Raw genomic sequence first — 12,707 nt, forward strand, 5'->3', positions numbered from 1 at the left:
CTGTACCCTAATGTTGTGGAAAATGACCCTGGGTGTGCTCATTCTGTACCTGGAACATAAAGAAGGAGACACTACGCGGGCATTCACACAAAGTCATTTGTTCTGGGGCTGGACTCCCTCCTCTTGGTCCCCATCATTCGCCCTCGTTTGCCTGTCCCATCACTTCTATTCTGCTGTATTTCTGCAATTTCCCTGACTTTGTGGATTAGCTCCAGACTTATTTTGAGTCATTCTAATTACTTTTATTGTGCAAAGTGGCTGCTGTCATCAAATACTTTCAAGACACACGGACATGTTAATTAAATGGTGCATGTAGTCACGAGTCGCGGGTGCTGTGGGTTTGACTTTTGTATTTCTATTATAAAACATTCATTCATTCATTTTCTACCGCTTTTTCCTCACGAGGGTGCTGGAGCCTATCCCAGCTGTCTTTGGGCGAGAGGCGGGGTACACCCTGGACTGGTCGCCAGCCAATCACAGGGCACATATAGACAAACAACCATTCACACTCACATTCATACCTATGGACAATTTGGAGTGGCCAATTAACCTAGCATGTTTTTGGAATGTGGGAGTAAACCGGAGTACCCGGAGAAAACCCACGCATGCACGGGGAGAACATGCAAACTCCACACAGAGATGGCCGAAGGTGGAACCCTGGTTTCCTAGCTGTGAGGTCTGCGCGCTAACCACTCGACCGCCGTGCCGCCCTATTATAAAACATGTTGGTTATCATTCGGTGCAGAGCAGTCATTATATGACTTGGCTACGCTGCACGTGTGCATGCAGTCGTTTTGTGCCTGAGGAGAGAAAGTGCACTCAGTTACCGACGACCAGGTGCGTACTCACACTAGCTTAGGCAGGAGTCCCCCTCCCTCTCCTGGCCCCCGCTGGCCTGCCCTCGCACTGAGCATTCATGCTTTAACCTGTTTGCTTGTCCCATCACTTCTGTCCTGCTTTATTACTGCAGTTTCCCTGACTTTGTGGATTATCTCCTGTCTTATTTTGAGTCGTTCTGATTACTTCTATTGTGCCTAGTGGTGCTTACTCATTAAAGGAGCAATATCTTTAATGACATCATGCGACCATGTTGTGGGATGTTTTTTTATTATTATTAACATTATTATTATTCTATTGTTATTTATATTGTGAAATGTGCTGGTTAACAGTAAGGACTTGTTGGGGAGCAATTGCATTTCAGTCATTCCAAGTCTCACCTGTATTGTGTGCTGGTCCAGCTTTGTGAAAGCATGCTGAGCATTTAGACTAACCTGGATCAGGCCAAAGCATGGTACTTGTGGCCTAGTGTGAGTTTGCCCTAAGCAAGCAATAACATCATCAGTGTTCACTTGTGACTTGTAAACTACACACCGCCATCGGATCATGCGATTCACAACCCGGAGAACTAATTTCATTGTTATTCAAGAAGCTGCATGCGAGGAGTGCTGCGATTCCGCCCGGCCCCTTGACACAGCAGCCCTGTCTGTCCTCAATCAAACGGCTGCAATTAATGGCAAAAATTAGAAACAATCACCGCCTCCCCCTTATTATCCTCAATTAGAGTGCGCTAATCAAGGCCCGATCGCGCTCCGCTGCTCTCTCCAAACTAAATGTCAAACTTCATTACAGCCCGGTGTCGAAATCAAACCCCGCTACTATGCCATCACCTTCACATCAGGAGGCAGAGGCGGAAAACATGGTGCCACTGGAAAAGGCTATCTGTGCATCAATTCTCTTATTTGTAATTTCTATACAATGTATAGAGCAGGGGTGCCTGTTAGGTCCATCACAAGCTAGGTAGTTTGGGTCAATCTCATAAATGTCACTTTCTAGATGTCATATGACATCAGTCTGCTGACATTAAGCTCCCCTTGTGATTTGCTGGTGCTTCTCCTGCGGCAAAGATGAAGTGGTAGGCAGATGTCTCAAGCTGCACATAGAGATGCATCTTTTATCTTTGGTATTCTGATTACAGATAAACTAACTCGGCTGTAAGATGCCTATATCTCTAAGACAAGTTATCCATTCATTTGTAGCAGCAAGAAAAAAAGTAAATTGTTTGATTGATAATTTTCATTTCTCGTATATCTGTAATGTTTGATACCAAATGGGCTAACAGTGAGCTAACTGGACGTGCTAGGTAGCTATTTTAACTGACATACGACTCGGGAATTACTGTATGTGTAATTATCTTTATTGCCATATTGAATTGAATTGTGAATTGTTGAATGATATCAACTACTTTGATTGGCTGTAAACTCTGAAACTCTGAATGTGAAATATATTATAATTAGTATTGCATCATGGGAAGCCATTAAAGTAGTTTTTTTTTAACTCGTATTGGTACTTGTATTGAATATTTCCTAGCCACCTTTTGAGTGTTAAGTTGCTGTGTGATGAGTTTAGCATTCTTCATAAGATGACACTGTGAGTCATTCTGTTATGTATATTGAGTAATGACCTTCAGCAATTTCACATCTGTTTTTCCTCTCGAAATTTTGTGAATGCGGCTTGAACACTGATGCGTGTTATGGTACCTTTGTGGCACCCTTTATGGGTTGTGATCACAAATATTTGGAATACATGCCAGCATACATGTAACACATACTTTATAAACTTCACAGTTTTTGTCATCGTTAGATAAATGCTTGTCTTTCAATATTTTTGACTAATAATGGGCCATAGTCAACCACGAAACAGCGATGATATATTAAGTTTTGGAAAAAATGAGACAATAAGGGAGCAATGCTCGAACCACAATGTAGTGAGCGATTTTATGAGTGATTCAAGTCAGCCTGACTTATGGGGTTCAAACTTTCGGTTTAACAACAATGAGGCGTATTTGGAAGATTTGATTTTGAACATGGGCCGCATGGTGTCTGAGTTGTTAGCATATTGGCCACACAGTCAGGAGATCGGGAAGACCTGGGTTTGAATTCTCCGCTTGGGCAGCTCTGCATGTTCTCCCTGTGCGTAGCTTTTCCTCCCACATTCCAAAAACATGCACATTAGGTTATTTGGCGACTCTAAATTGTCCACAGGTATGAATGTGAGTGTTTGTCTCCATGTGCCCTGTGATTGGCTGGCGACCAGTCCAGGGTGTACCCCGCCTCTCCCCCAAAGACAGCTGGGATAGGCTCCAGCATACCCGCCACCCCAGTGAGGATAAGCGACATAGAAGATGGATGGATTTTTTATATCCATAATGGGGTTCTACTTCACGATTTTACTTCACTTGCACAATTCAACATCCTACTTCCTCTCTATGACTCAGCAGTTACAGCAGTGTTTGGCAGAAATATAATAGCGTAGTCAACAGAGTGGGGGTGCAGGTTTTGACAATTTTTACCCTTTTGTGCACAGTGGTTTCCGAGTAAAGGCTTACACAAAAAAACACATCAAATGAGTGTAGATGTTGCCAACATTAGTGATGCACAGTAGTAAACTTGAGCAACTTTGACTATTGCTTTTAATTCACCCCCAAAAATTGAATTCTAATAAGGATCGCAGGCTCTAAACAAGCATGCGGTGCATTAAGAATGGCTGCCCGTATGAATGCAAGCATTTAAAAAAAAATGGTCCGGGGTTTAATCAAAAATTGTCTTTCAATATTCAAGAGATGTTCCTACCCGTGCGCCCGCCTTTTGCACAACGGCTTTACAAATGAGCACATTCTCTAAATAATATGGAAATGGTTATGCAGGCTAAGATGTATTCATTCTCTGGCAAATCATCAATCTTTTTGCATCTCGGTACCATCACATTTTGTGTTTAACCTGCAACCTTCGCCAAGGATAATGGAGTGACGGGGGCTTCATTTAGGTCCACTGGAATGGCAGAATGGAAGCACCCTGCACTGTGGAACACCCAACATTGATTATCGGAGGGACATTAGGATGGAGGATAAGAGGCGGGTTTCAATCATGTTTTTCAGAGTGCCGACATACTTCACTGAACATGGGTCAGAATATTAGGTACACCTACACAGTCCAATCAGAGCTCTATCAGATAGTGTCATAATATCATTAATTGAGTTTGTTATTGTGGCTTTGGGACCTGTCTTTAAACTTTAAACCAGGTTTTTATGACAAATAAACATTGTCGTCTCCAATACTTGTGCCCACTCCCAAACATCCACGGGCCTTCTCAGCTCAAGTCTTCCCCACCACCACAATTCCCCCATGCGACGTGAGCATCGTCAATCCCCCGCTGAGCTCATCCCACTCCTCCAAAAGAGCCCCATCTCCCTAAAGGTAATGACTGAATTAGGCCTAATGTTGTACACTGGCTAATGGCGCCGCGCTGCACATTACGGCATGTGCAACTGGCAAACGACAACAGCAATAATCCCTGAGCCTCTTGTCCTCCTGCACTCCACCCCCGGGGGATGGGACGGCGCTCAGGGAAATGAATGGAGTTTGCCACACTACAATGAGCTTTTGATGGGAGACAATAGAGGAGGCTGCCAGCACCACACAGGGTGGTAGGAGGGGAGCAATATGGGGCCCATCTACCGACCGACCGGCCCTCCCTCCCTTCCTTCCCTCAGGCCCCAACCTCCCGTCTCCTGGATTCATAATGGCATCCGGAGGGGGGGAAAGAAGGGAAAGTGATGTCAAATGTCAGGAAATCAGACGGATGGCAAGCTGACACCCCCCTCCCATTGTCCCATCCCTCCAATCCCTTTGCCCAACGGTAACACAGGTTAATATCACATTTATAAAATCACTTACAAGAAACACCCCACCCCAACCCTCCAACCTCGTCACTCTCAGACAGTCATATAGCTTCGCTGGGGGCTAACTTTGGTGTCCATTTGTCCACTGATGGCCCCATACCTGTCTTTTACACTGTAGAAGGTATGACAACACAGTCACTCTAGTAGGAGGCAAAGCGTTTTCCCGTCTGTTTTTTATGCACATTTCTCATGGATGTAAACCTCCGCAAGGCAACGACAGGTGATCAGTCAAAAGTATGCAAATAGTTTGCAATTTGTGAAAGACGAAGGCAAGTGACTTAATATGTTGTCTGAGCTTTATTGACTGTTGCCAGTTCGGAGCTGTTTCCATGGCAACCGATGACTGAAGCTGTGGTAGAAAGTACATGATTGTACCTCTAGGGCTACAATGGCTTGGCATCCTCGACATTTGATTTGTGCAGCTTTAACCTGAATGTTTTTGGTATACACAGCGACTATGAAGTACAGTAATGAGCCATATCCCACAGCTCAACATGCTATCGATGCTTTTCCATTGCCAAACACAGGTACTATTTCTGCAGGTCAGTTGTAGGTCCAAGCCCGTGTACCAAGCCGCAAAACGATGACTTGAACTAGTGCATGTTCTCATTGGATCAGTATTTCAGAATACACCCAGTAAATGACAAAAATTAACATACATTTTAATATTTGCCCTCACTCCATTCTCACTACTTTTGCTCTTGAATGAGCTAATTGTGGCTGATACGTAAATACATCGGGTTGTAGGTCTAAGCCAGTCTTTCGAGCCCATATGGGGTGACGGAAACCAGTCTCTCAATACCTGTGCAGATTCCTCATTTGTGGATACACTCATTCATTCATTCATTTTCTACCGCTTATCCTCACGAGGGTCGTGGGGGGTGCTGGAGCCTATCCCACCTGTCTTTGGGCGAGAGGCGGGGTACACCCTGGACTGGTGGCCAGCCAATCACAGCGCACATATAGACAAACAACCATTCACACTCACATTCATACCTATGGACAATTTGGAGTCACCAATTAAAATAGTATGTTTTTGGAATGTGGGAGGAAACCGGAGTACCCAGAGAAAACCCACGCATGCACGGGGAGAACATTTACTATTGAAATTGAAATCTGAGCTGACTGCAATGTAAAAGGGGCATTGGTGTACAATGTGATTTGACAAACTGAAATTGATGCAGACTGTACACCGAATTATTACTGTCTTTGTCGCAGCATTGTTAATGCCAAAGCTAAAGTGAAAAACAACTTCTTACCTATGTTTTTTTTTTTTCCACCCAGCCAATGGAATGAGCGACCTGACCAGTTGCAGTGCGGGCAGTGCCACCAGTCCTAAGCTTGAGCCACCTCCTTCACCGCACGCCAACCGCAAGAAACATAGACGGAAAAAGAGTACGGGCATCACCAAGCCGGATGGTTTATCCACGGGCAACGAAGGTAGGCTGCATCTCTGATTGCTGTAACATTTAACTAAATGGAGTCCAAAAATGACAATACACAGCTGGGGTCTTGTCATCTGTGTTTGATTATAAAGTAGCATAGTTGTTAGCAGTGACCTGTGGTGAGGTCCTTGGCTCCTTTACAGTTGGATGTTATTACAACTTATTAGAATAACCAAAAAAGACATTCCATTCCATTCTATTCTCCTCCGCTTATCCGGGTACGGAGGCAGCTGTCTCAGTAGGGAAGCCCAGACTTCTCGGTCTCTGGCCACCTCCTCCTGGAGGACACCAAGGTGTTCCCAGGCCAGACGTGAGACATAATACCTCCAGCGTGTCCTAGGTCTGCCCCGGGGCCTTCTCCCGGCTGGGCATGCCCGGAACACCTCACCAGGGAGGTGTCCGGGAGGGATCCGGACTAGATGCCAGAGCCACCTTGTCTGGAGAAACGGCTCTAGTCTGAGCCCCTCCCGGATGACCGAGGTCCTTACCCTATCTTTAAGGGTGAGTCCAGCTACCCCACGGAGGAAACTAATTTTAGCCGCTTGTATCCGCAATCTCGTTGTTTTGGTCACGACCCAAAGCTCATGACCATAGGTGAGGGTGGGAACATAGATCGACCGGTAAATTGAGAGCTTTGCCTTCCTGCTCAGATGCTGCGCCAATCCGCCTATTGACCTCACGCTCCCACCAAAAAGACAATAATTAATTTTGGTTCAAAAACTGTTCCAAAAAATCCTCACATTTTTTAAATATTTTATTCACTGAAAAACATTTGGGTTCTTACTTTTTTACTGCTGTTTGTGTATTTCAATGAGGTAAAAAGAACCAAAAATGCTGGAGTTTCAGTGACAAGCAGACTAGCGGACTGTGTCGAGAATCGGCACTCACAGTGGCCTCAACCTTAGATTTCTTCCCTCTACTAGATTTGGAAATGTGCAAATTCAGTCATTTTTACTCGAACAAATGTTACAAATAATTGGAATCTTAGAGAAAATACATTTATAATGTAGTTCAGTTGAACTGATTAATATAAAGATTATTTATTTTATGAGATTATTCAGGATTCTTTTCTTTCATCATGACAATTGAGGCTCTGCCTCACCTGCCTCCCTTGACTGTGTGTCACAGTTTGTTAGTATTCTGCCTGCCCATAAAACACATGATGGCGTGCAGTGGTCCATCCAAAGTTGTTACCACGGTCTAAATGGCCTGATGCAGAAGCCGCAGCCCCATCTCAGCAGGGGAGTGGCAGTCAGCTCTTCAGCCAATTAATAATGATCCTGCTGCACAAATGATGAATGGAGCCCTCTAATTGGACGCCATTGTGGAAACACTGAGGAGACGCATCTCGGAGGCCATAAAACTGATGTCAGCGGAGCGGCGCGATCAATCAACAAGATTGATACACTGGGAAACAACAATGGCATTGACGCCTCATAAATGACGCTTAGCATTTATAATCATTTTTTTTTAAAGAATTCTGGCCTCTGACAGCTGCTCTTTAAGGTTTGAATGGGCGTTTGTTGACCACATAGGCCAGAGTGATTATCACCACTAAGTAGTCAAATGCTTTTATATTCAAAGTATGTGCTGAGGTCAACATTAACAATCTGGAAGGTGAAGTTCTTTTTTTTTTTTCGTGAAGATGATGGGAATGAAGCAGGTCAGAAGATGAAAATTGAAAATTTTTTAACTTATTTTATTGAACATATATTGGTGCATCTTGCATAACAACAATACATAACATTTAGCAATGTTAGCCAGACATTTGCGGCTACAATGCGGGTTAGCACGCTAAGCCTGAAATATCTTCTGCTGTTAATTATCACTCATACTCGATAGTAAAACCATGTACATCATAGATGATAACCAATACTATCATAAAATTGACCTATAAATTTCAGCACTCTATTATGTTAAATTTTTTTATCTCAAGTCCATCTGAAGCGTCCTTTGTTTATTTCAAATCAATTTCAATGCATTTTTGATAAGTAACCTCCTCCTATAGCGCTCCATTTGCACTGGCACATCCGCACAATGGACACGCTACCTAATATCTTTTGCTCTGTCAGTGGCGTGCGATTTAATGAACTTCTCACGTGCTTAAAGAATGATGCAGGACGCATGGCGGGACAAGTGACAGCCACTGTAATGTGTTTCGCAGCAGCTGTCCCCACCTCCCCCGCCCAACGATCGGTGCTCGCCATAAACCCACTTCAAAATCGCTGGCCGATAAAGAGTTGTGTTCGAGGACGAAGGTGGGGGGGGGGGGGACTCCTCTGATTAATGCACGATGTCAGTGAGCATCATTAATGTGTCTCTACTTGAAAGAAAGTGTGGCAAATGCTTATTGGTTTAGATTGGAGGGAAGAAGGGGGACTTGGCATAAAGAATATTATGGACAAGAAGATCATTTTTTTGCACTGTGCCGGACTTGGCTGCAATTCCTCCGTTGAGGTTTCTACCATTTCTTTATAATACAACACTATTACTGTATTAACTGTAAACACAGAAGCAGAGCTTGGAGGAGGGCAGAGAGTTTATTGCGCCGACAGCCACGGCCATAAGGAAGCTTGCTCGTTGGTGACATCTTTTTTGAGTTACTTTTAAAATGACCAAATCCCAAAGATCTTCCTCCTACTATAATTTTTTTTGCATGACACACTTAAATGTTTCTCATCAATTCAGATCATCAAACAAATTTCATTATTAGTGAATAACACAACTGAACAAAAAGGTCATTAAGGGTTATCTCAATTTTGCCAACATCTTGATGATCCCCAAGACGCATTTTGGGAAAATACTCTGTGGTCTGATGAGACCAAAGTTAAACTGTAATGTGTGTCCCATTACACCTAGCGTAAAGGTAACGATCATTTCAGTAACAGTAACATCAGACAGTAGAACATGGTGGTGGTAGTGTGATGGTCTGGGGCTGTTTTGCTGCCTCAGGACCTGGAAGACTTATACCCGGAAGATAAATGTAACCCTGAATTCTGCTGTCTACCAAAAAATCCTGAAGCAGAATGTCCAGTCATCAGTTTGTGACCTCAAGCCGAAACTAACCTGGGCACCACAGCAGGACAATGATCCAAAACAGACCAGCAGGTCCATCTCTGAATAGCTGAAGAAAAAAGTCCTGACTGACACTCTTTCAGCGTACAGGTTACAAGTCAAAGTGATCTACCTCTTTCCATAAAACAAGAAAACATGTAACCTAACCAGTAAACTATCAAAGTACTATGCTAAATACGAGGGATGTCCCGATCCGATCTTCAGGATCGGGATCGGCTGCCAATCCGCTATATTTTGAAAATTGGATAACAGCAGCTTCAGCCACGAGATCGGGCAGATCCAGTTGCCGTATCACGTTCGTAACAAAGGGCAAACGGTAATGCTCCTCAAAGCTGGTTGCCACTGGACTCCCGCCAGCCACATGAAGAAGAAAAAGCAACACCACCATGCAGACATGTTTGTTTAAGCTTGTAGTTCCCTGTCATTGTGCTCGGATTGTTATGTCATGGTGCGGAGAGCTTGCACTGGAAGGGCTGCTATAACCGCTGGCTGTTAATTGGCAAGGCACCAATCGTACAAAAAGTAATTGAAGTGTTTCACAGACAAAAAGTGATGTTACTGAAGTTGCTGAAGTTGAGGATTGTCTCACATCTTCTAGAAGACTACCAGATTTAGGCAGCAAAAAGCTGAAACGCAGCCTCACCGTGTTTAGTCCTGGTTCTGGTCCACGCAGTTCTGAGTGTCATTGAACAGAACAGACTGACCCTTGGGCAACACCACAGGTCATAGCCATTTGGTCTGAGACACAGTTACCAATTCCAACCAAGTACTTTCTGCCCTCAAGAAAGTTTTCCAACCTCTGTAATAAGATCACATGGTCAACTGTGTCAAAGGCAGCGCTCAGGTATAGCACAAATAAAAGTGAGACTTTGCCTGCATCCGTGTTCAGACGGATATCATCTGTCACCTTGATCAGAGCTGTCTCTATGCTGTGGTAGGGCCTAAAGCCTGATTGGAAAGTATCACACACATTTATAGAGAAGAAAGTCAGTAAGGTGTTGGTATTTACAGAGTCTTGGAAAAGACACAGTATCGTTAAGGTTGTATGTAGTACCCTTTTCTTTAGAGGTAAATAGATTTCACTGGAAGCGTTTTATGATGTCCTTTTTCAGTTTTCAAGGCATAAATCCTTGCTTGTAGCTTACATGTTTTGCCGATATATCCGACAGCCTTCACAATACTTTGTTTGGGGCATGTTGAGAGACTTGTGCTTGCTGGCTTGTCAGATATGTTGAAAAAAATTAAATAAATAAATAATAATAATAAGTATTGGTTCACTTAAAGGAAAATAAATTAAATCATCTCCAAGCTGTAGGGACAAAGTAGAATAATTCAAAAGTTGGAAAAAAAGCAATAAGCGACAGAAGCAAGCAGGAGCAAACACTCTGTCGCTGGAGTATAAGTTGCATTTTTTGCGTAATTTATTTTACAAACTACTTGACCAAAACAGATATTACGTCATCTCGGAAGGCAAGTTTTAACATTAACAAAAGAATAGAGAACAGGCTGAATAGGTGTAAGATATAAACATGAACAGAAAAGGTGTCCAGTGTTTATGTAACATAACAAACAGTTTTAAGTACATTAACTGTTTTGTTTTCTTCATCACAGTAAGAGTAGACTCCGCTTTACGCCATTCCCTAACAAGTCTCTCACTTATTCCAAACTTTCTCACTGCTGCTCGATTACTGTTTTCTGCAGAATATGATTTTCATTTGGGGGGCATTTGTGTTCTGTTGTTCTCAGTTGTCTTTGTAAGCTAATGTCTACTGTTTAAATGTTGAATTGTTAAGGAGTAGGCGATATCTGTACAAAAGTCCAGCGTGCCCTCTTGTTACTAAGTTTGGAACACTAAGTTGCTGCAACAAGTCTCAAAGTTGTCTCCACTGCAGCTTCACTCATGCCAACTAGAGTTAAGTTCCTGCAGCGAGAGAGTGACTTCATCAAGTGTGCTAATGTCCTGCACCTTTGTACAGCAAGGGTTAATATCCTCTGGAGTCCAGCTGAGGATTAGGAGATGGAGCTTTAACTGCCTGCGCTAATGGCGGGTGTTTATCTCAATACTTTGTTTTGTCGCTCCCCGACTCACTCTCATTTCCCAAAGCTGTCCCTGGAGCCCGCGCTCTTGTAATGACTTAGCTTCCTGAGCACCATCCGACGGACGGCGAGAAGGAAATAACAAGATTCTCATTTGGGGCGGCCCACGTTTAATTGCCCCCACCCCCCCTACCCGGTCTCATCGGGCTCTGTTGTTAAACGCTCTGGCTACTAACGGTACCGGCGCTGATTTCATGTGTTTGTTTATCGTATTGGGTGGTGGCGTGCACATGTGCAGAGGTGTGTGTCAGATAGATAGCAAGTGCTCTCCTTTCTCTCCCTTTCGAGTTGGGTCGCGGTTCCCCCTGGGGGCCCCTGTCGCAGTAATGGCCTGCTCCTGATTGCTCTGATACAGGTTAGGAATATTGGCTTTAATGATGTGTAAAATGAGCAAGCGGTGCCGGTGACATTTACAGATGGCGCCGTCTTGGCCTGTTCTTCCCAACTGCTCATTAATTCACGGGAATGGCGAGCACTTCTTTAAGTGACTGCCTGATGCGTTGCGGCATGCGACACAACGCGATGCAATATCCGCAAACAATAGCTCACCTTTTTGCCCCCTTTGAGTGTTGTCTCCGCCAAGTATTCACACAAATGGATTTTTTTTTTTTTAAGAGAAAGAGGTCGTCCTCAAGGCTAAACACTGTGCGCTAAGTCCTTTGTAAGGTTTTGTCACAGCAGTCTCCAGAGGACATTTAAGAGGCTCACGTACAACAACAAGAACTCAGCTGGGCTCGCATCAGAGCCCTGAGGTGCTAATCTGGTCCACAGGTGCTGTCCCTGTCCTCATTTCTTTCAGCATGACAAAGGAGGCGCTAGGGCTTGTTATTCTATTATTTTTGCTCCTCGTCCACTGATTATGCTACACGTAGGGCGTACTCACACGAGGACAATTGTAGCAAGCCTGAGCCCTGTGTTTGGATAGTGTGAGCCATGTTCAAGTTTGGTAAACGACTGAAATACGGGAGCCAGGGCACTGCACGATTACTTTATCATGCACGTAGATAGTATAGCCAAGTTATAGAATGACCATAATGAGATTGCTTCTTCAAATTCTTATTGATAATCAAAACATTTGATATAGATATGTATATTTTATAGATATAAATACAATACAAAGTTCAAAATAATATAAATGTCAAACCACACGACGTGCTCTGTGTAATGTAATACATGTAATACAGATATCCTCAAATCTGTATAGTCATTAGACAAATGTTAAATGACTTATGGTTAATTAGTTGCTGAAGCTTGAAAATGCTTCTGCATGATGTTGTATTGCTTGACAGCGGCCATGTTGCTCACATTTTACGCAAATGTGCCTGTCAGTCTTTTAAATGTGTGTAGTCAAT

General features: G+C 43.6%; 1 protein-coding gene across 4 annotated transcripts in view; it reads left to right on the plus strand.

Moving 5' to 3' along the window:
• agap3 (ArfGAP with GTPase domain, ankyrin repeat and PH domain 3) overlaps positions 1-12,707 on the plus strand; it is a 133,775-nt gene that overhangs the window by 103,403 nt on the left and 17,665 nt on the right. For all 4 annotated transcript variants that reach the window (XM_058069016.1, XM_058069017.1, XM_058069015.1 and 1 more), the window contains one exon: positions 6,023-6,178. In XM_058069016.1, the coding sequence (XP_057924999.1) occupies positions 6,023-6,178 (156 nt within the window). The remainder of the gene's footprint in view (positions 1-6,022; positions 6,179-12,707) is intronic.

Source organism: Doryrhamphus excisus, chromosome 3 (genome assembly GCF_030265055.1).
Source record: "Doryrhamphus excisus isolate RoL2022-K1 chromosome 3, RoL_Dexc_1.0, whole genome shotgun sequence".
NCBI classification, from domain to species: Eukaryota; Metazoa; Chordata; class Actinopteri; order Syngnathiformes; family Syngnathidae; genus Doryrhamphus; species Doryrhamphus excisus.